Genomic DNA, 19,339 nt, shown 5'->3' with positions numbered 1-19,339 from the left:
CACAGCCACCACCGAGCACAGCACCGAGCACCCAGCACCGAGCATCCAGCACCGCGGGGGGATCACAGCCACCACCGAGCACCCAGCACCGCGGGGGGGAGATCACAGCCACCACCGAGCACCCAGCACCGAGCACCCAGCACTGCGGGGGATCACAGCCACCACCGAGCACCCAGCACTGCGGGGGGGGGATCACAGCCACCACCGAGCACCCAGCACTGCGGGGGGGAATCACAGCCACCACCGAGCACAGCACCGAGCACCCAGCACTGCGGGGGGATCACAGCCACCACCGAGCACAGCACTGCGGGGGGGGAATCACAGCCAGCACCGAGCACCCAGCACCGAGCACCCAGCACTGCGGGGGGGATCACAGCCACCACCGAGCACAGCACCGAGCACCCAGCACTGCGGGGGGGGATCACAGCCACCACCGAGCACCCAGCACCGAGCACCCAGCACTGCGGGGGGGATCACAGCCACCACCGAGCACAGCACTGCGGGGGGAATCACAGCTACCACCGAGCACAGCACTGCGGGGGGAATCACAGCTACCACCGAGCACCCAGCACTGCGGGGGGGGGAGATCACAGCCACCACCGAGCACCCAGCACTGCAGGGGGGGAAATCACAGCCACCACCGAGCACCCAGCACTGCGGGGGGGGATCACAGCCACCACCGAGCACCCAGCATCGAGCACCCAGCACTGCAGGGGGGATCACAGCTACCACCGAGCACCCAGCACTGCGGGGGGGGAGATCACAGCCAGCACCGAGCACCCAGCACCGAGCACCCAGCACTGCGGGGGATCACAGCCACCACCGAGCACAGCACTGCGGGGGGGGGGGAAATCACAGCTACCACCGAGCACAGCACTGCGGGGGGAATCACAGCTACCACCGAGCACCCAGCACTGCGGGGGGGGGGAGATCACAGCCACCACCGAGCACCCAGCACTGCAGGGGGAGGAATCACAGCCACCACCGAGCACCCAGCACTGCGGGGGGGATCACAGCCACCACCGAGCACCCAGCATCGAGCACCCAGCACTGCAGGGGGGGATCACAGCTACCACCGAGCACCCAGCACTGCGGGGGGGGGAGATCACAGCCAGCACCCAGCACCCAGCACCGAGCACCCAGCACTGCGGGGGATCACAGCCACCACCGAGCACAGCACTGCGGGGGGGGAGGATCACAGCCACCACCGAGCACCCAGCACTGCAGGGGGGGAATCACAGTCACCACCGAGCACCCAGCACCGAGCACCCAGCACTGCGGGGGGATCACAGCCACCACCGAGCACCCAGCACTGCAGGGGGGGGATCACAGCCACCACCGAGCACAGCACTACAGGGGGGAGGATCACAGCCACCACCGAGCACCCAGCACTGCAGGGGGGTGAGATCACAGCCAGCACCGAGCACCCAGCACTGCGGGGGGATCACAGCCACCACCAAGCACAGCACTGCAGGGGGGGGAGGATCACAGCCACCACCGAGCACCCAGCACTGCAGGGGGGGATCACAGCCACCACCGAGCGCCCAGCACCGAGCACCCGGCACTACAGGGGAGGGAGATCACAGCCACCACTGAGCACCCAGCACTGCGGGGGGGGGGGAATCACAGCCACCACCGAGCACAGCACTGCGGGGGGGGATCACAGCCACCACCGAGCACCCAGCACTGCGGGGGGGATCACAGCCACCACCGAGCACCCAGCACTGCAGGGGGGGAGATCACAGCCACCACCGAGCGCCCAGCACCGAGCACCCAGCACTGCGGGGGGGAGATCACAGCCACCACCAAGCACCCAGCACCGAGCACCCAGCACTGCGGGGGGGAGATCACAGCCACCACCAAGCACCCAGCACCGAGCACCCAGCACTGCGGGGGGGGGATCACAGCCACCACCGAGCACAGCACTGCGGGGGGGGATCACAGCCACCACCGAGCACCCAGCACCGAGCACCCAGCACTGCAGGGGGGGATCACAGCCACCACCGAGCGCCGAGCATTACGGGAGGGGAGATCACAGCCACCGCTGAGCACCTAGCCCTGTGGAGGTGGCAGCCCTGGGGCTTGAACTCGGGGCCTGGGTGCTGTCCCTGAGCTCAGGGCTGGGGCTCTACCACTTGAGCCACAGCGCCACTTCCGGTTTTCTGGTGGTTCCTTGGAGATCAGAGTCTCACGGCCTTTCCTGCTGGGGCTGGCTTTGAACCACAATCCTCAGATCTCAGCCTCCTGAGTAGCTGGGATTACAGGCATGAGCCACTGGCCCCTGGCTACCATGGTCTCTTTACTGCCCTGTTTTCTTCCTTTCATTTCTGGGACTTGAACTCAGGGCCTAGGCCCTGTCTCTGAGCTTTTTTTTAAATTTAAGGCTGGTGCTCTACCACTTGAGCCACAGCGCCACTTCCAGCTTTTTGCTGGCTCATTGGAGATAACAAGTCTCATGGAGTTACTGCTCCGGCTGGCTTTGAACCGCGATCCTCACCTTTCAGCCTCCTGAGTCGCTGGGATGGCAGGCGGGAGACACAGACACTGGACTTGCTCTGGTTTGGGTTTTTGTTGTGTTGATTTTGAGATCGGTATTGAAATGTGGTCAAGCCTCAGCTGAGGGCCGGGGCGTCAGTTCTCAAATTGGGGAGTCAGGACGGGTGGCCGTGTTTGTGAGCCCTGGGACACAGAGCCGGGGAAGGAACCCTGAGCAAGCTCCGGCCTCCTTGTGTTTACTTAGGCTTCCAGAACCTTCTGTCTCGCAGCTTTTTTGTTGTTGTTGTTGTTCCAGCCAAGTAGGACAAAGTCCTAGGGGTTGAGACAGGAGCTCGGTGCCCTTTGTCACCCGCTGAGGCCGTTTAGAGGCTGCAGGCTGTGGCCTCTTCCAGGGCCTCGTTTGTGGCACGCGGCGGGGCGTGGTAGTGCACGCCTGTCATGGCAGAGGCTGACTGCAGCTCAGGATGCCTCCCGGAGGCCGGCTGGGCAGGGTTTGCCTCTGGGGGCCTCGTTGGCGCATGCTCCCTGACTGAGCGCCATCTCCCCGCAGACGCCCCGCCGGCCTCCCCCGCCCGCTGGGCCGAGGAGTACCTGCAGCAGTCGGAGGAGAAGCTGTGGCTGGGGGAGCCCGAGGGCTCGGCCGCCTCCGAGCGCTGGTAAGGGGCTCGCGGCTGCCACCTGCCGGGCGCGGGGCGCAATGGTCGGACGCTCCCGCAGGGCCGCGCGGGCTGGGGCTGGGCTGGGCCCGTGGGCTGGGCTGGGCTGGGGCTGGGCTGGGCTGGGCTGGGCTGGGCCCGTGGGCTGGGGCTGGGGCTGGGCTGGGGCTGGGCTGGGCCCCTGGGCTGGGGCTGGGCTGGGCTGGGCTGGGCCCGTGGGCTGGGGCTGGGGCTGGGCTGGGGCTGGGCTGGGCTGGACCCCTTGGGCTGGGGCTGGGCTGGGCTGGGCCCCTGGGCTGGGCTGGGCCCCTGGGCTGGGGCTGGGGCTGGGCTGGGCCCGTGGGCTGGGCTGGGGCTGGGCTGGGCCCGTGGGCTGGGCTGGGGCTGGGCTGGGCTGGGCCCGTGGGCTGGGCTGGGGCTGGGCTGGGCCCCTTGGGCTGGGCTGGGGCGGGGCTGGGGCTGGGCCCGTGGGCTGGGCTGGGGCTGGGCTGGGGCTGGGGCTGGGCCCGTGGGCTGGGCTGGGCTGGGCCCGTGGGCTGGGCTGGGCCTGGGCTGGGCTGGGCTGGGGCTGGGGCTGGGCCCGTGGGCTGGGCTGGGCTGGGCCCGTGGGCTGGGCTGGGGCTGGGCTGGGCTAGGGCTGGGCTGGGGCTGGGCTGGGCTGGGCCCCGTGGGCTGGGCCTGGGCTGGGCTGGGCCCGTGGGCTGGGGCTGGGCCCGTGGGCTGGGCCTGGGCTGCAGCTGGGCCGCCGTCGGACGCCCCCCTTCCTCCCCTAGGTATGACGAGTACCGCCCCAGGGGTTCCTGAGGCCTATGGGGTCTGGCGGAGAGGCAGAGAGGCCGGCAGGGAGGTCAGGAGGCTGGTGGAGAGCTGAAAGGCCTGCAGAGACATGCCACCTCTCCCTGCACTTTTTCTTCTCCCTTCACCCGAGACTCTGTCCCCCTATCTGGTGGTCCCATCCCCTAGCCCGTGGGCATCCCCTTATCAGGCAGCCTGCCCCCAGCCCCTGCTGCGCCCATCCCTGACCCCACCCTGATCCCGCCCTGCCCGCAGGGGTGGAGGGAGGGGCATGGTAGTGATGTCAGCCCAGTTCGACCTGCTGGTTCTCACCAGCTGAGACCCACGGGGGACGTGGCTCAGTGTGAAGATGCCTGCCCAGCTTGAGGGAGGCCCAGGGAGGCAGCACCATTTCACGGTCCTAACTCCAGACAGAATTCCTGGTGAATAAGACCTAGAGACTGCAGAGTAAAGGTCCTAATTCCCACCCTAGGCCTTGCCGAGGACGTGACAGAGTGCACTGAACACGGAACGGACTGCCAACAGACAGATTCCGAGTTAGCCCAGACGAGGAACCGGTCAGAACATGAAGCAGGCCTGGACAGTGAGCACAGTCAGACTCCAAGCAGAGTCGCAGCAGGCCTAGACTTGGTGCAGGCCCAGAAAAGCAGTGGATCGGGACTTTGACTCCAAGGAGGTGCAGGAACAGGCCTGGAGCTGGAGCAGGCCAGACCTGGAGCAAGCCCTGACTCGGAGCAGGGCCCGACTCGGAGCAGACCCAGACCCCCGAGCCCCGTTGAGATGCGGAGCTGGCAGTGAGCAAGGTCCATCACAGAATGCACGTGCCGCCATGGGCCCTGCCCAGATCTGCGCTGGGAGAAAGGCGGGAGTTGGGCCGGAAGTGGTCTTTAAGGGGGGCGGGGCGGACGCTGGCGGTGACTGGTGCTCTGCAGGACTCAGGACCATTCTCAGATCACAACCCCACAAACCCGGGCCCTGCACTGCACACCTCCCTGCTCTTCCCCACTCCTCTCATGCTCTGCTCCTCCCACAAAGCCAGAGGGTTCTCTAGGTGTGCACACTGCTCCTGTCCTCCAGGCCAGGGGTGCAGTGACCACTGATTGCCACCAGATGGTGCTCTAGGTGTGTTCACTGTCCTCTTCTCAGGTGGGGGGGGGTGCAGTGACCACTGATTGCCACCAGATGGTGCTCTAGGTGTGTTCACTGTCCTCTTCTTCTCAGGTGGGGGGGGGGGGGTTGCAGTGACCACTGATTGCCACCAGATGGTGCTCTAGGTGTGCGCACGGTCCTCCTCGGGACGCAAGCCCCGCCCCCTGCACTGCTCTCCTCTGCTCCCTTGCCACACCCCTCCTGTGCTCTGCTCTTCCACAAGCCCCGCCCTGGACCGCTCCCTTCCTGCTCCTGCCCACCCTGCAGTGCTCCCCTCCTCCTCCTAACCTGTAGCTGCAGCTACTTCTTCCCAGGACACAGGAAAACTTGAAGCCCTGAGGAAGTGTCCCAAAGCCTCAGTGCCCTGAGACAGAAGAGCGCACTGGGATGGGGGGTTGGGCTCTGGGTTGCAGGCCGTCCCTGCCGTGGGACGGGGTTGCCATGGTCACCGCGGTTGCCACGCAACCGGCCCTGGTGGGTTGACGTCGGGCTCCTTCCTCCCGGCCCAGCGCCGGCGTCTCTGCGTCATCGCGGGTCACGGCCGCCCGCCAGCCCCGGCTCAGGACGCAGGGCGCAGGCGCAGGCGCGTCCTTCTAAGCCACGCCTCCCAGCGGGGCTAGGGCGCGCCACGCCTCGGCCCACGCTCGCTGCGCATGCGCGCGTCCATCTGAACGTGAACTCCGGCGCCCACCCAGCGCCACGCAGGGGCCGGGGCTCCACGACGCCTCCGAGTCACGAGCCGGCGCCGGCGGCCCCGCCCGTCACCCGGCCACGCGGGAGGCTGGGGTCTGAGGTCGCGGGTTCAAAGCCAGCCTGGGCGGGAAAGCCCGGAGACCCATCTCCAGTGGAACCCGCTCGTGTGTGCCGAGCGACGGCGCCTGGGACCCGGGTTCAAGCCCCACGACCGACAAGAGACGCACAGTTCACACTTTTATTTCGGTCATTTGCACACGTTCATGTAGAGAAAAATAAACTCCCGGCGGCGCGGGCCGCGACCTTCGGAGTCCGTGATCGCGGGCGGCGGAGTCCAGGCCGGCCAGAACCTTCTAGAAGCTCCTTCGGCCTTCGGGGCCGAGCGGGTCGGAGACACTTGCACCGCCCTCCGGGCCGCCGTGGCCGCGGCGGGGGCCGCGCCCGGGGACGCCACTTAGTCCCGGCCGGGCGCGTTCCAGCACCCGGGGAACCTGCAGGGGCCCCGACATCCCGGCCCCACCCCCACCATCTCCCTCCTGACAGCGGAGGGGCGCAGGGCAGGCGCACCCCACGCCACTGGCCGCGCCCCCGAAGTCCCAGAGCAGCACCGAGGGCGGGCGAGCGGGTGGCCACCCGCGATCGGGGCCGGGCGGGTCAGTGCGGCAGGCCGAACATGTCCAGCAGCGCGGGCAGGTCGCGCGCGTCCGCGGCGCCGTAGGCCTCGCTGCGGCCCAGCATGGACAGCGCCAGGCGCAGCGTGCTCCAGATGTTCTCCGACATGGCGCCCGCGCCGCGGGCCGCGCCCGGCCGGCTCTGCAGGCTCAGCGCCTCCAGGAAGTGCTCCACCGCCTCCCTGCGGGGGCCGCGGTCAGGGGGGGAGAGCATCCCAGACCCCCACGCCCGGGGCCCGGCCCGCCCCGCCCCGCCCCGCCCGCTCACCGGTGCGCCCCGAGGTTGATGCAGCTGATGCCCAGGTTGTAGCGCGAGCGCACGTAGCCCGGCTGCAGCTCGAGCGCGCGGCGGTACGCGGCCACCGCCTCCTCGCTCTGGTTCCCGTTGGCCAGCGTGGCGCCCAGCTTGTTCCACAGCAGGTAGTCCTGGGGAGGGGAGGCGGGGCTGGGGGCGCCGACCACGGGGAGGGGGCTGGGGGCGCCGACCACGGGGGGGGGCTGGGGGCGCCGACCACGGGGAGGGGGGGCTGGGGGCGCCGACCACGGGGAGGGGGGGGCTGGGAGCGCCGATCACGGGGGGGGGGGGGGGCTGGGGGCCCGCCCCACCCCGCCCCGCGGTCACTCACGTCCGGGCGCGACGCCCAGCGCGGCCGTGAAGCAGTCCACCGCCTTGTCGTAGTCGCCGCTGAGGTTGAAGAGCACGCCCAGGCCGCACTGCACGTCGGGGTCGATGGCCGCCGGGTCCTGGCGCACGGCGGCCAGGAACAGCTCCTTCACCTCCGTGAACAGCGAGCTGCGGGAACCGGGCGGAGCGGGGCGGTGAGCGCACCCGGGCGGGCTGGGGCAGCCTCGCCTCCGCGCCCCACGGCCCCACCCCGCCCCGGACAACAGGGAGCCCACCCCTGGCCCCGCCCACACCCGCTGGGATAGCAGCGAGCCCCGCCCCCGCCACGCCCCCCGCCACAACCTGCACTCAAACAGCACCCCTGGCCCCGCCCACACTGACAGCAGCGAGCCCCCGGCCCGCACTCACTCGGACAGCAGCGAGCCCACCGTGCGCCGGCCCCGCCCCCCCCCCCCACGATCCAGGCCCCGCCCCCGGCCCGCACTCACTCGGACAGCAGCGAGCCCACCGTGCGCCGGCCCCCGCCCCCCCCCCGGATCCAGGCCCCGCCCCCGGCGCCCCGGCCCCGCCCCCGGCCCGCACTCACTCGGACAGCAGCGAGCCCACCGTGCGCCGGCCCCGCCCCCCCCCCCCGGATCCAGGCCCCGCCCCCGGCGCCCCGGCCCCGCCCCCGGCCCGCACTCACTCGGACAGCAGCGAGCCCACGGTGTGCCGGCCCCGCCCCCGATCCAGGCCCCGCCCCCGGCGCCCCGCCCCCGGCCCGCACTCACTCGGACAGCAGCGAGCCCACGGTGCGCCGGCCCCGCCCCCCCCCCCCCCCCCCCCCCCGATCCAGGCCCCGCCCCCGGCGCCCCGCCCCCGGCCCGCACTCACTCGGACAGCAGCGAGCCCACGGTGCGCCGGCCCTGCGCCGGGCCCGCGGCGCCCGCGCCCTCGGGCAGCAGGTGCGTGTAGGCCGGGTGGTGGCGCAGCCAGTCCCGCAGCGCCTCGCACGCCTGCCGCGGCAGGGACTCGTTGGTGAAGCTCACGGCCAGCGCCATCAGCGCCGTGCGGTTGTCGGGCCGCAGCTCCAGGCACCTGTGCGGGGCGGGCGGGGTGCGTGGGCCTGGGGCGGGGGGCGGGGCGCGTGGGCCTGGGGCGGGGGGCGGGGCGCGTGGGCCTGGGGCGGGGCCCGTGGGCCTGGGGGGCGGGGCGCGTGGGCCTGGCGCGTGGGCCTGGGGGGCGGGGTGCGTGGGCCTGGGGCGGGGGGCGGGGCGCGTGGGCCTGGGGCGGGGGGCGGGGCGCGTGGGCCTGGGGGGGGCGGGGCGCGTGGGCCGGGAGGGCGGGGCGCCTGGGCCTGGGGGGGGCGGGGTGCGTCGGCCTGGGGCGGGGGGGCGGGGCGCGTGGGCCTGGGGGGGCGGGGCGCGTGGGCCTGGGGGGGCGGGGCGCGTCGGCCTGGGGCGGGGCGGGGCGGGGCGGGGGGCGGGGGGGGGGGGTCCCCGCGCTCCGATCGCTGGCCCGGCCCGAGGCAGGGCAAGGTGAGGACGCCAGGGGGGGGGGGGAGGAGGACACGACAGTGCAGGGCGTCCGTCCCGGGGACCCCCACCCCCGCCCCGCACCTGCGCAGCGCGCTGATGGCCAGCAGCTCCTGCTCGTTCTCCGCCTGCGTGGTGCCCAGGTACTGCCAGGCCTGCGGCGGGGGTGAGGGGGGGTGCGGGGGGGTGAGGGGGCCGCCGCCCTCCCCCATCCTCCTCCCCCGTCCTCCTCCCCCCTCTCACCATCCTCCCCCTCCCCCTCCCATCCTCCCCCCTCTCACCATCCTCCCCCTCCCCCTCCTCCTCCCATCCTCCCCCCTCTCCGTCCTCCCCGTCTCCGTCCTCCCTCACCTCGGCGTGCTCCGGGTCCTGCTGCACGGCCGCCTCGAAGAGCAGCGCGGCGTTGGGCAGGTCGCCATCGCGCAGCCGCCGCAGCCCCTCCTCGAAGGCCCCGGGGTGCTCGCGCAGCGGGTTCTCTTCCTCGAACTCGTACCCCTGTGGAGGCCGGGCAGGGGGAGGCCCGCTCAGGGAGGCCGGGCAGGGGGAGGCCGGGCGGGGGAAGGCAGGGCAAGGGGGGGAGGCTGGGCGAGGGGGGCGAGGCTGGGCAGGGAGGTCCGCTCAGGGAGGCCGGGCAGGGGGAGGCCAGGCAGGGTTGGGGGGAGGCAATGGGGGAGGAGGCCCGCTCAGAGAGGCCAGGCCAGGGGGAGGCTGAGTGGAGAGGCCGACTCAGAAAGGCTGGGACACAGCCTGCCATGGAGATGGTCTTGGCACAAAGCCAGTTCAATGGCCTGGCTCAGGTGGGAGAGCACCAGCCCTGACAGAAAGCCAAGCCAGAGCTCAAGGAGCTGCACTGGAGGCTCTGGACGGGCGGCACGTGTGCACGTGTGCATGTGTGCGTGTGCGTGTGTGCACGAATGCATGCACGAAGTCACTGGTGCCCGGATTCTTGCTCAGCTGGGACCTACTGTCACTGGAATTCCCGCCACATCTACAAACCCTCATGTGAACCCGAAACGAGACTCAGACACCAGCGCCTCCCCGTCCACACATTTCTTGTTGGCTGTGTTGTGTGGGCCCCGGGGCTTGAACTCAGGGCCTGGACATTGCCCAGAGCTTTTTCTCCCAAGGCTAGCGCTCTACCCCTGGAGCCACAGCTCCATTTCTGGCTTTTTGGTGGTTCGCTGGAGATAAAGAGGCTCACAGATTTTCCTGCCCGGCTGAGTTCAAACTGCCATCCTCAGATCTCAGCCTTCTGAGCAGCTGGGATTACAGGCGTGAGCACCGGCACTCAGTGTATGTGTTCTTAACCCACTACACACACAAACCCCCTTTACTGCAGTTACGCAGCAAACCATTATGACGTGACAAAAGTGATCTTATTAACTGTCCATCTCCAAAGAAAGCATGTGCTCTATACACCGTCAAAGCAGAGAGAGCCAAAGGAGGAGGAACACTTCTTTCAAAAAAAACCCAAACCCGCGGGTGGCTCCCGCCTGTCATCCCAGCTACTCAGGAGGCTGAGATCTGAGGATCGCGGTTCAAAGCCAGCCCGGGCAGGAAAGTCCATGAGACTCTGATCTCTAATGAACCACTCAGAAAACCAGAAGTGGCGCTGTGGCTCAAGTGGTAGAGCGCCCGCCTTGAGCTGAAGAGCTGAGGGACAGCGCCCAGGCCCAGAGTTCAGGCCCCACGACTGACCAAAAAAACAAACAAACAAGAATTCAAATTCAGGCCAGGCATGGTGGGGCACACCTGTAATCCCAGCCGCTCAAGGAGACTCACTGTTTGAAGCCAGCAGCAAAGTCCAGGCGACTCTTTACAATTCAGCACCAAAAAAGCCCCAAGTAGAGCTGGGGCTCCAGTGGAAAATCAAAGCTCAGGTCCTGAGTTCAAGCCCCAGGACTGGCTCAGATTCCGAGTGGACATCACGGGAGGAAATGGCACTCCTACCTTGTCATAGGACGCAGCCGTGAGGTCGTCGTAGTCGGTGAGCCAGGGGTGGGACTCGGCCTCCCGCTTGCTCATCTCCTCAAGCTCCGCCTGCAGCTTGTCCCAGAAATCCACATCCGACTGCAAGGAAGGGGAGGCAGAGAGCGGAGGTTCTGCAGGCCAAGGCCCCGCGGGCCTGGCCAAGCCCACGGCGGCCGGGCGGCAGACGCGCTCCCGGCGCCATCGCGCCGTGCGTGCACGGGGAATATTACTCAGTCGGAAAAAAGGAAACGAGTGGAGAAAAGCCCAGGGGCAGCGCCCAGGCCCCGAGTGCAAGCCCCACGACCAGAGGGAGAAAAGAAAACTAACTCTTCTGAAGATGGTTTGCAAATAAGGAAATAAGATGGGAGGAAATAAGTGCAGAAAAAAATGAATCTGCTCCAAGTACATAATAGGCACGTATAGAAATAGCACGGTGAGCCGGGCGCGGTGGCTCCCGCCTGTCATCCCAGCTACTCGGGAGGCTGAGATCGGAGGATCACGGTTCAAAGCCAGCCCGGGCAGGAAAGTCCGTGAGACTCTGATCTCCGATAAACCACCAGAACACACACACAAATTAAGATTAGAAAAAATAACAACCCAATGCCGCCGCCCCCCACTCCAGCTCTTCAATCTGTTCAGGAATGGAAGGAAAAGCGATTTCCCACATTCCCATTTGGTCACTTAAGAGAACTCTGGGAATACACTGCTTTGTTGCTGGTTCTTTTTAGGCTGGTCCTGGGGCTTGAACTCAGGGCGCTGTCCCTGAGCTTTTTGTTCAAGGCTGGTGCTCAACCACTTGAGCCACAGCGCCACTCCTGGCTTTTTTTCTGGTGGTTCATGGGAGAGAAGAGTCTCACGGACTTTCCTGTCCTGGGCTGGCTTTGAACAGCGATCCTCATGCCTCAGCCTCCTGAGCAGCTGGGATGGCAGGCGGGAGCTGCGGTACCCTGCCCAGGGCCTGTGTGACTCTGGCCCCTGGCGCGGCGGGCGGATGGAGCTGAGGGCATCTGCTCTGACCCAAGCGGGGACTACAGGACGGGGGCTCTCACCTCTATGGCTGACTTGGCTTGCTCAAACTCCTTGTCTAGAGTTGCCGCGGCCTTCGCTGGCCTGGTGAACTGGTCGACCCACGCGTCAGAGGTGGCCTGCAAACAGGAAGAGCAGTAAATGCCACCTGTGAATCCTCACCCACTGCCCACGCTTCCAGAACCTTCTCCAGGGCAAAGCAGCCTCCACTCAGGACCTGAGCCTCCCGCACAAACTCCCCTCTCGCCAGCTGGAGACCACGGAAGCCGGGGCCTGGGGACTCCAGCTAGCTCGGAAGTGGGACTGGCAGACACCACAGCCATGATCTTACCTGCTGCTGCATAAACTCGGCCGCCCACTGCTCGGCCTGCACGCGGCCGGACCCCGCCACTGACTCCAGGGCCACCTGGCCTTCGCCGATCTGCCGCACGAACTTCAGGAACTAGAGCACGGAGACACAGATGGACACCGCGTGGCACGGGCCCGCTGCCCAGCCCCCGGGCGCCCGGCGCCCGTCCCTGACCTCCTGGCACCTGCTCACCCGGCCCACAGCGCCACGGGCCCGAGCGGATGCTCCCACCTGTCAGCCTAGCTTCTCGCGAGGCTGAGCGCTGAGGATCCTGATTGGAGGCCCGCGGGAATGGAAAAGGCTGAGCGGCTCGTGGCAACAGTGAAGCAGCGAAACAAAAACCCCAAAGCATGCAGTGCAGCCGTGGCTCCAAAAAGCCAAGTGGGAAAGCTTGGAGGCTTAATACCAGAACACACACGCGCACGCACGCACACGCAAATGCAGAGGACCAAAATAAAAGCATTTCAGCCTCTAAAGATCTGAGAGAGTAAGCCGGGTGCTGGTGCTCCCGCCTGTCATCCCAGCTCCTCAGGAGGCTGAGATCTGAGGATTGCGGTTCAAAGCCAGCCTGGGCAGGAAAGGCCCTGAGACTCTGATCTCCCAGGAACCACCAGAAAACCAGACGTGGCGCCGTGGCTCAAGGGGTAGAGCGCCCGCCTTGGGCTGAAGCGCTGAGGGGCAGCGCCCAGGCCCAGAGTTCAAGCCCCAGGACCGCCCCCCCCACACACACACACAGGATGGATCTCAGGGCAGCGCCGGCCGCAGCTGGGGGGGCTCACCTGGGAGTTGGCCAGTTTGGGGTCGTCCACTTTGCCCACGAAGTCGCTGGCCGCCGTCTGCAGGTCGTCCTCGGGGCGGTACTCGTCATACCTAGGGGAGGAAGGGGGGCGTCCGACGGCGGCCCAGCTGCAGCCCAGGCCCAGCCCACGGGCCCAGCCCAGCCCAGCCCAGCCCAGCCCAGCCCACGGGCCCAGCCCCAGCCCAGCCCAGCCCAGCCCAGCCCAGGCCCAGCCCACGGGCCCAGCCCCAGCCCCAGCCCAGCCCACGGGCCCAGCCCACGGGCCCAGCCCCAGCCCCAGCCCAGCCCACGGGGCCCAGCCCCAGCCCACGGGCCCAGCCCCAGCCCCAGCCCAGCCCACGGGGCCCACGGGGCCCAGCCCAGCCCAGCCCACGGGGCCCAGCCCAGCCCAGCCCACGGGGCCCAGCCCAGCCCAGCCCAGCCCACGGGGCCCAGCCCAGCCCAGCCCCAGCCCGCGCGGCCCTGCGGGAGCGTCCGACCATTGCGCCCCGCGCCCGGCAGGTGGCAGCCGCGAGCCCCTTACCAGCGCTCGGAGGCGGCCGAGCCCTCGGGCTCCCCCAGCCACAGCTTCTCCTCCGACTGCTGCAGGTACTCCTCGGCCCAGCGGGCGGGGGAGGCCGGCGGGGCGTCTGCGGGGAGATGGCGCTCAGTCAGGGAGCATGCGCCAACGAGGCCCCCAGAGGCAAACCCTGCCCAGCCGGCCTCCGGGAGGCATCCTGAGCTGCAGTCAGCCTCTGCCATGACAGGCGTGCACTACCACGCCCCGCCGCGTGCCACAAACGAGGCCCTGGAAGAGGCCACAGCCTGCAGCCTCTAAACGGCCTCAGCGGGTGACAAAGGGCACCGAGCTCCTGTCTCAACCCCTAGGACTTTGTCCTACTTGGCTGGAACAACAACAACAACAAAAAAGCTGCGAGACAGAAGGTTCTGGAAGCCTAAGTAAACACAAGGAGGCCGGAGCTTGCTCAGGGTTCCTTCCCCGGCTCTGTGTCCCAGGGCTCACAAACACGGCCACCCGTCCTGACTCCCCAATTTGAGAACTGACGGCCCCGGCCCTCAGCTGAGGCTTGACCACATTTCAATACCGATCTCAAAATCAACACAACAAAAACCCAAACCAGAGCAAGTCCAGTGTCTGTGTCTCCCGCCTGCCATCCCAGCGACTCAGGAGGCTGAAAGGTGAGGATCGCGGTTCAAAGCCAGCCGGAGCAGTAACTCCATGAGACTTGTTATCTCCAATGAGCCAGCAAAAAGCTGGAAGTGGCGCTGTGGCTCAAGTGGTAGAGCACCAGCCTTGAGCTGAGGGACAGCGCCCAGGCCCCGAGTTCAAGCCCCAAGATCGACCAAAACAAAAAGAATCTAGAGCAGGGTGCTGGTGCTCAGGCCTGTAATCCCAGCAAAGTCCCTTGAGACTCTTAGCTCCAGTGTTTTCGTTTTTTGTTTTTAAAGTCAGATTCATTACATTAAAAACCAGAAGTGGTACAGTGGCTCAAGTGATCAGAGCATTAGTCTTGAGCAAAAAATAGCTCAGGGACAGCACCCAGGCCCTGAGTTCAAACCCAGGACCAGCGTTTAAAAAAAAAAACAAGTACAATGAACTTGCAAACACATTTTTCGCCTCTGGATTAAGGACGATTTCATCAGCAACAAGCAATGGAAGATCTCTCGGTCTTAGAGGAATACTTGTTAAGGAATGGCACCGTCGGGTGTGGTGGTACGTGCCTGTAATCCCGGATTTGAGAGGCAAAACTCAGGAGGCCCAAAGTTTGAGGCCAGCCTAGGTTAAAAACTTAGCAAGACCCTATCTCAGCCAGCAAGTGCACGTGGTAGCGTGCACCTGTAATCCCTGCTACCCGGGGAGGAGACAAGAGGATTGAGGCTCGAAGCCAGACCTAGGCAAAAACTTCCAGACCCCACTGGAAAAATAACTCAAGTTTTAAAAAGGCCGGAAGAAGCTGGGCGGGTGGATCTGGGGTAGAGTGCTCAACTGGCATGCAGGAAGCCCTGGGTTCGATTCCTCAGTCCCACAGACGCAGAAAAAGCCAAAAGTGGCACTGTGGCTCAAGTGGTAGAGCACCGGCCTTGAGCAGAAGCAGCTCAGGGACAGCGCCCAGGCCATGAGTTCAAGCCCCAGGACTGGCAAAAACAAGGGCTGGAAGAGTGGTTCAAGTGGTAGAGCACCTGCCTAGCAAATGTGAGGCTGTGAGTTCAAACCCAAGTACCCCCCTCAGCCCCCCCAAAAGAGCATGGAGCCCAGCAAAGCAGGCGTGAGACGGCACAGTAATCTGTGTGTATTGAGTGCTGGGGGCAGTGTTGGAAACCTCCAGCTGTAATCCGTCTATCCTGGGCCATTTTATCACTGCAGGGATGACGGGTCACGCGACATCGTGGGTGCAGTGTAACCCCAAAATGGCATCACCACCAGCATCGTATACATCACTTCATACCCTATGTGATGGCTAAGTTTTGTTTGTCAGTCGTGGGGCTTGAACTCCGGGCCTGGGCGCTGTCCCTCAGCTCTTCAGCTCAAGGCTGGCGCTCTACCACTTGAGCCACAGCTCCATCTCTGGCTTTTTTTTTTTGGTGGTATATTGGAAATAAGAGCCTCAAGAACCTTCCTGCCCGGGCTGGCTTGGAACTGCGATCCTCAGCTCTCAACCTTCTGAGTAGCTGGGATTACAGGCGTGAGCCACAGTACCTTGAGCGATGGGGACCCTGAGGCCTTGCCAGCGTTTGGAATGAGCGTTCATAAGCCAGTTGTGCAATTTGTATCTCTTGCTCCTCCGGATTTCTTACAGTGGACCAAAGACAAACAATGCTTCTCTTTGTGACAAGCAGAATGACTGCTGAGGACAGACCCTTCCCCCCATCCCAGCCAGACAAGCTCAGGGAGGAGAAGAACCAAGGCTCAGAGCCACCGTGCGCATAGGAGCCACCAAGAGAGGTCATTGGCTACATACGGTAGCTCACGCCTGTAATCCCAGCAACTCAAGAGGTTGAAATCGAAGGATCACGGTTCAAAGCCAGCCCGGGGCAGGAAAAATCTACGAGACTCTTGTGTCCAATGAACCAGCAAAAAAAAAAAAAAAAAGAGCCAGAAGTGGAGCTGGGCCTCAAATGGCAGAGCGCCAGCCTTGAGGGAAAAAGGTCAGGGGTCAGCATCCAGGCCCCGAGTTCAAGCCCCAGGAATGGCACCAAAACAAAACTCAGAAATCAAGGAGCTGGAAATGTCTTAAGCAATATCACCTCCATCCTAAGAGCCAGGAAAACAGCAGGAGCGTTGGCTTCCCCTAGGAAGCGCAGGCAAGCGCCGGCCCGGACTCACCTGATCCTTCGTTGGTGAATTCTTGAGACCAGTCCGACTCGTTATAATCTTGACTCACATCCACAGCATCGCCAGCAGCGAGAAACTCCTGGGCCCAATTTTCAGACAAGGCTAAATCAGCCACTCCGGGAGCTTATTAAAAAAAGACAGAGAAACAGAGAGGACTGAGACAGAAGAAAGCCAATTATGTATCTGTCCATTGTGCCTAAGAAACACTAAGTGCCCACAAACACCTGCTTGATTGTCAGCCGGGCGTAGTAGCTCATGCCTGTAGTCCCGGCTACTCAGAAGACCTCGATCTGAGACACACAACCAAAGCCAGTCGGGACGCACAAGTCCAGGAGACTCTCATCTCCACTGAACCAGCAAAAAGCTGGCAGGGGAGGCGTGGCTCAAGAGAGCAGAGCACTAAGCCTTGAGCGGGAACAGCCAAGTCAGACTTCCAGGCCCGTGAGTTGAAACCCCAGGACTGGGGAACTAAGTAAATAAGTCCCTGGCTGGTCCGGGCATCGCCGATGACCCTTGGACTCACCTCTCTGTGGGGCTTGGCGCAAACTGCACTGCTCCATTTCCTGCATCTCGGCCAACAGGTCGTCCATCTTGAAAGTCTGAGGGGCTCTAGACACGAGGGGTGCATTTTGGTCCTGTAGGAATTCAGCCACCAGCTGCCACGAGAGAGATGACATGAACCTTTGGAGTCAACGGGAACCGCCCCTTCCCCACCACCAAAAAACCCCACAGGCCCCCCCTGAGTGAAGGTAGAACTGTCAGATCAAACAGACGCAGGGAGAAAATAGTAGTAAGGTTCCAGGCACGGTAGCTCACTCCTGTAATCCCAGCTCCTCAAGAAGCTGCGATCTGAGGAACACAGTTCAAAGTCAACCTGGGCAGGAAAAATCCATGAGCCACTCATCTCCAATAAACCACCAAAAAGCTGGAAGTGGAGCTGTGCCTCAAATGGTAGAGCACCAGCCTTAAATTTAAAAAAAAGCTCAGAGACAGGGCCTAGGCCCTGAGTTCAAGTCCCAGAAATGAAAGGAAGAAAACAGGGCAGTAAAGAGACCATGGTAGCCAGGGGCCAGTGGCTCATGCCTGTAATCCCAGCTACTCAGGAGGCTGAGATCTGAGGATCGCAGTTCAAAGCCAGCCCCAGCAGGAAAGGCCGTGAGACTCTGATCTCCAAGGAACCACCAGAAAACCGGAAGTGGCGCTGTGGCTCAAGTGGTAGAGCGCCAGCCTTGCGCTGAAGAGCTGAGAGACAGCGCCCAGGCCCTGAGTTCAAGTCCCACAACTGACAAAAAAGAGAGGCAATGGTAATATTTACTTCATCTTCTGAGGCTGCTCCCAGAGGCTTGACAACCTAAGACAAAGAGAGAGATGTTTGATTGGACGTGGCTCACGCAAGCGCCAGCACGCACACACGTCATCACGCTCTGGGCCAAGTCTAGCTGGGCCTCAGGCAAGTCACAAGCCTGCCCTGACCCTCAGAGGCTCAGCTGAAAACCTGTCACTATTGCCCTAAAGATCCTCCCGCAGGGCTCCCCCCACGGCCCACACCCGCGATCCCTGATACTCAGGAGGCTGAGATCGGAGGCTCCAGGTTCGAAGCCAGCCCAAGCAGGAAAGTCTGCAAGACACTCATCTCTGATGAGCCACCAAAAAGCCACCCGTGGGGCTGTGGCTCAGGTGGTAGAGCGCCAGCCCTGAGCTCAGGGACAGCGCCCAGGCCCCGAGTTCAAGCCCCAGGGCTGCCACCTCCACAGGGCTAGGTGCTCAGCGGTGGCTGTGATCTCCCCTCCCGCAGTGCTGTGCTCGGTGGTGGCTGTGATTCCCCCCCCCCCCCGCAGTGCTGGGTGCTCAGTGCTGGGCGCTCGGTGGTGGCTGTGATCTCTCCTCCCCCCCCCACGGTGCTGGGCGCTCGGTGGTGGCTGTGATCTCCCCTCCCGCAGTGCTGGGCACTCGGTGCTGGGTGCCCGGTGGTGGCTGTGATCCCCCCCGCAGTGCTGGGTGCTCGGTGCTGGGTGCTCGGTGGTGGCTGTGATCCCCCCCGCGGTGCTGGGTGCTCGGTGGTGGCTGTGATCCCCCCCGCAGTGCTGGGTGCTCGGTGCTGTGCTCGGTGGTGGCTGTGATCCCCCCGCGGTGCTGGGTGCTCGGTGCTCACCGTGTCGGGCGCGGGGGCCCCGGGCGGCCAGGGCCCGGGCCGCAGTCCGTCCTGGCGCAGGGCCTTGTCGTGGGTGAAGTGTCTGGCCAGCTGCATCAGCGGGTTGGCGGCCCCGCACTCGCCCTCCACCAGCTCCCGCATCGCCATGGTGACCGCAGCGGGCTCTGGGGGGACACGCGGGCCGGGGTCGGACGCGGGGCGGGCGCGGGGCGACTCCCCCCCCCCCCCACCCCGCCTCGCGGCCCGCCCGCCGCCCGGCCCCGCGCCCCCCTCCCCCCCCCCCCCCTCGCCCGGCCCCGCGCTCACCGCGGCCGACGACCCGCGACACCTGGGCGAGCGCGGGGCGGGCGGGGCGGGGCCTGCGCCGCTGCGCGCGCCGCCGCGCTCGGGCGGAAGCTGTTGCCGGGGGCGGGGCCTCGCGTGACGTCCAGGGGGCGGGGCCTCGCGTGACGTCCAGGGGGCGGGACCGGGAGGCGTCCCGCGCCCGCCCGCCTTAAAGGGGAAGCGCCGCCGCCGCGCCCTCCCGCCTTAAAGGGGAAGCGCCGCCCGCCGGGCGGGAGCCGCTCAGCGGTTAGGACGGCGCCGCGGCCGCCCGCGTCAGGGCAAAGGGCGCTGCCTGGGGCGCCGGACCCCGGGGCTCAGCTCTGTGTGGAGGGCACGAGGTCCCGCTTCCTCCCGTAAACCCCTCTTCTGAGCCCCGGCAACGGGGGTCAAACGGCTCCCACGCGGGGTCGCGGGTCCGCTGCGCGGCCTGGCCCGGCTCCCGGGCGCTCCCCCGCCCCCGTCTCCATGGAGACCGGAGCCCGCCCCCGTCTCCATGGAGACCGGAGCCCGCCCCCGTCCTCAGCTCACGGGCGTCGGGGTCCCGGGCGCACTGAGCGGTGGAGAAAGGATGCTGTCCTGAAATCAGGATGGCGGAGAAACCCCAGACCCGCAGACGGAGGCTGTGACTCGGTACCGCACACACGCACACACGCACAGACTCACACACTCACAGACACACGCACACACGCACACACTCACAGACACACGCACACACTCACAGACACATGCACACACGCACACACTCACACACTCACAGACACATGCACACACTCACACACTCACAC

At 65.7% G+C, this 19,339-nt stretch overlaps 1 protein-coding gene and 1 long non-coding RNA gene across 3 annotated transcripts; one reads left to right on the top strand and one right to left on the bottom strand.

The window, feature by feature from the left end:
- Positions 1–3,024: 3,024 nt before the first annotated feature.
- Positions 3,025–5,083, top strand: LOC122097948. The gene is made up of 3 exons (XR_006145617.1): positions 3,025–3,152; positions 3,926–3,999; positions 4,420–5,083. It is a non-coding gene; the product is annotated as an uncharacterized LOC122097948 (long non-coding RNA).
- A 930-nt stretch (positions 5,084–6,013) lies between these two features.
- On the bottom strand, positions 6,014–18,576 carry Pex5 (peroxisomal biogenesis factor 5). 2 transcript variants are annotated; one of them, XM_042668515.1, is made up of 16 exons: positions 18,537–18,576; positions 18,231–18,394; positions 17,394–17,429; positions 16,602–16,734; positions 16,070–16,201; positions 13,268–13,373; positions 12,725–12,815; positions 11,928–12,038; positions 11,620–11,715; positions 10,550–10,669; positions 8,951–9,094; positions 8,684–8,754; positions 7,959–8,162; positions 7,087–7,253; positions 6,729–6,886; positions 6,014–6,642 (listed from the first exon to the last, which is right to left on the bottom strand). In XM_042668515.1, exons 2-16 carry the CDS (start codon positions 18,375–18,377, stop codon positions 6,244–6,246), a joined length of 2,115 nt encoding a protein of 704 aa, XP_042524449.1. In that variant the 5' UTR covers positions 18,378–18,394; positions 18,537–18,576; the 3' UTR covers positions 6,014–6,243. The 2 variants fall into 2 exon arrangements, with proteins under 2 accessions (XP_042524449.1, XP_042524450.1); XM_042668516.1 differs by having other exon boundaries at positions 18,231–18,414; positions 18,536–18,563.
- Positions 18,577–19,339: the final 763 nt, after the last annotated feature.

This window comes from Dipodomys spectabilis, unplaced genomic scaffold (assembly GCF_019054845.1).
Source record: "Dipodomys spectabilis isolate Male_0828 unplaced genomic scaffold, ASM1905484v1 ptg000442l, whole genome shotgun sequence".
Classification (NCBI taxonomy): domain Eukaryota; kingdom Metazoa; phylum Chordata; class Mammalia; order Rodentia; family Heteromyidae; genus Dipodomys; species Dipodomys spectabilis.
The sequence above is the reverse complement of the archived record's forward strand: the minus strand, read 5'-3'. Positions and strand labels throughout refer to the sequence as shown.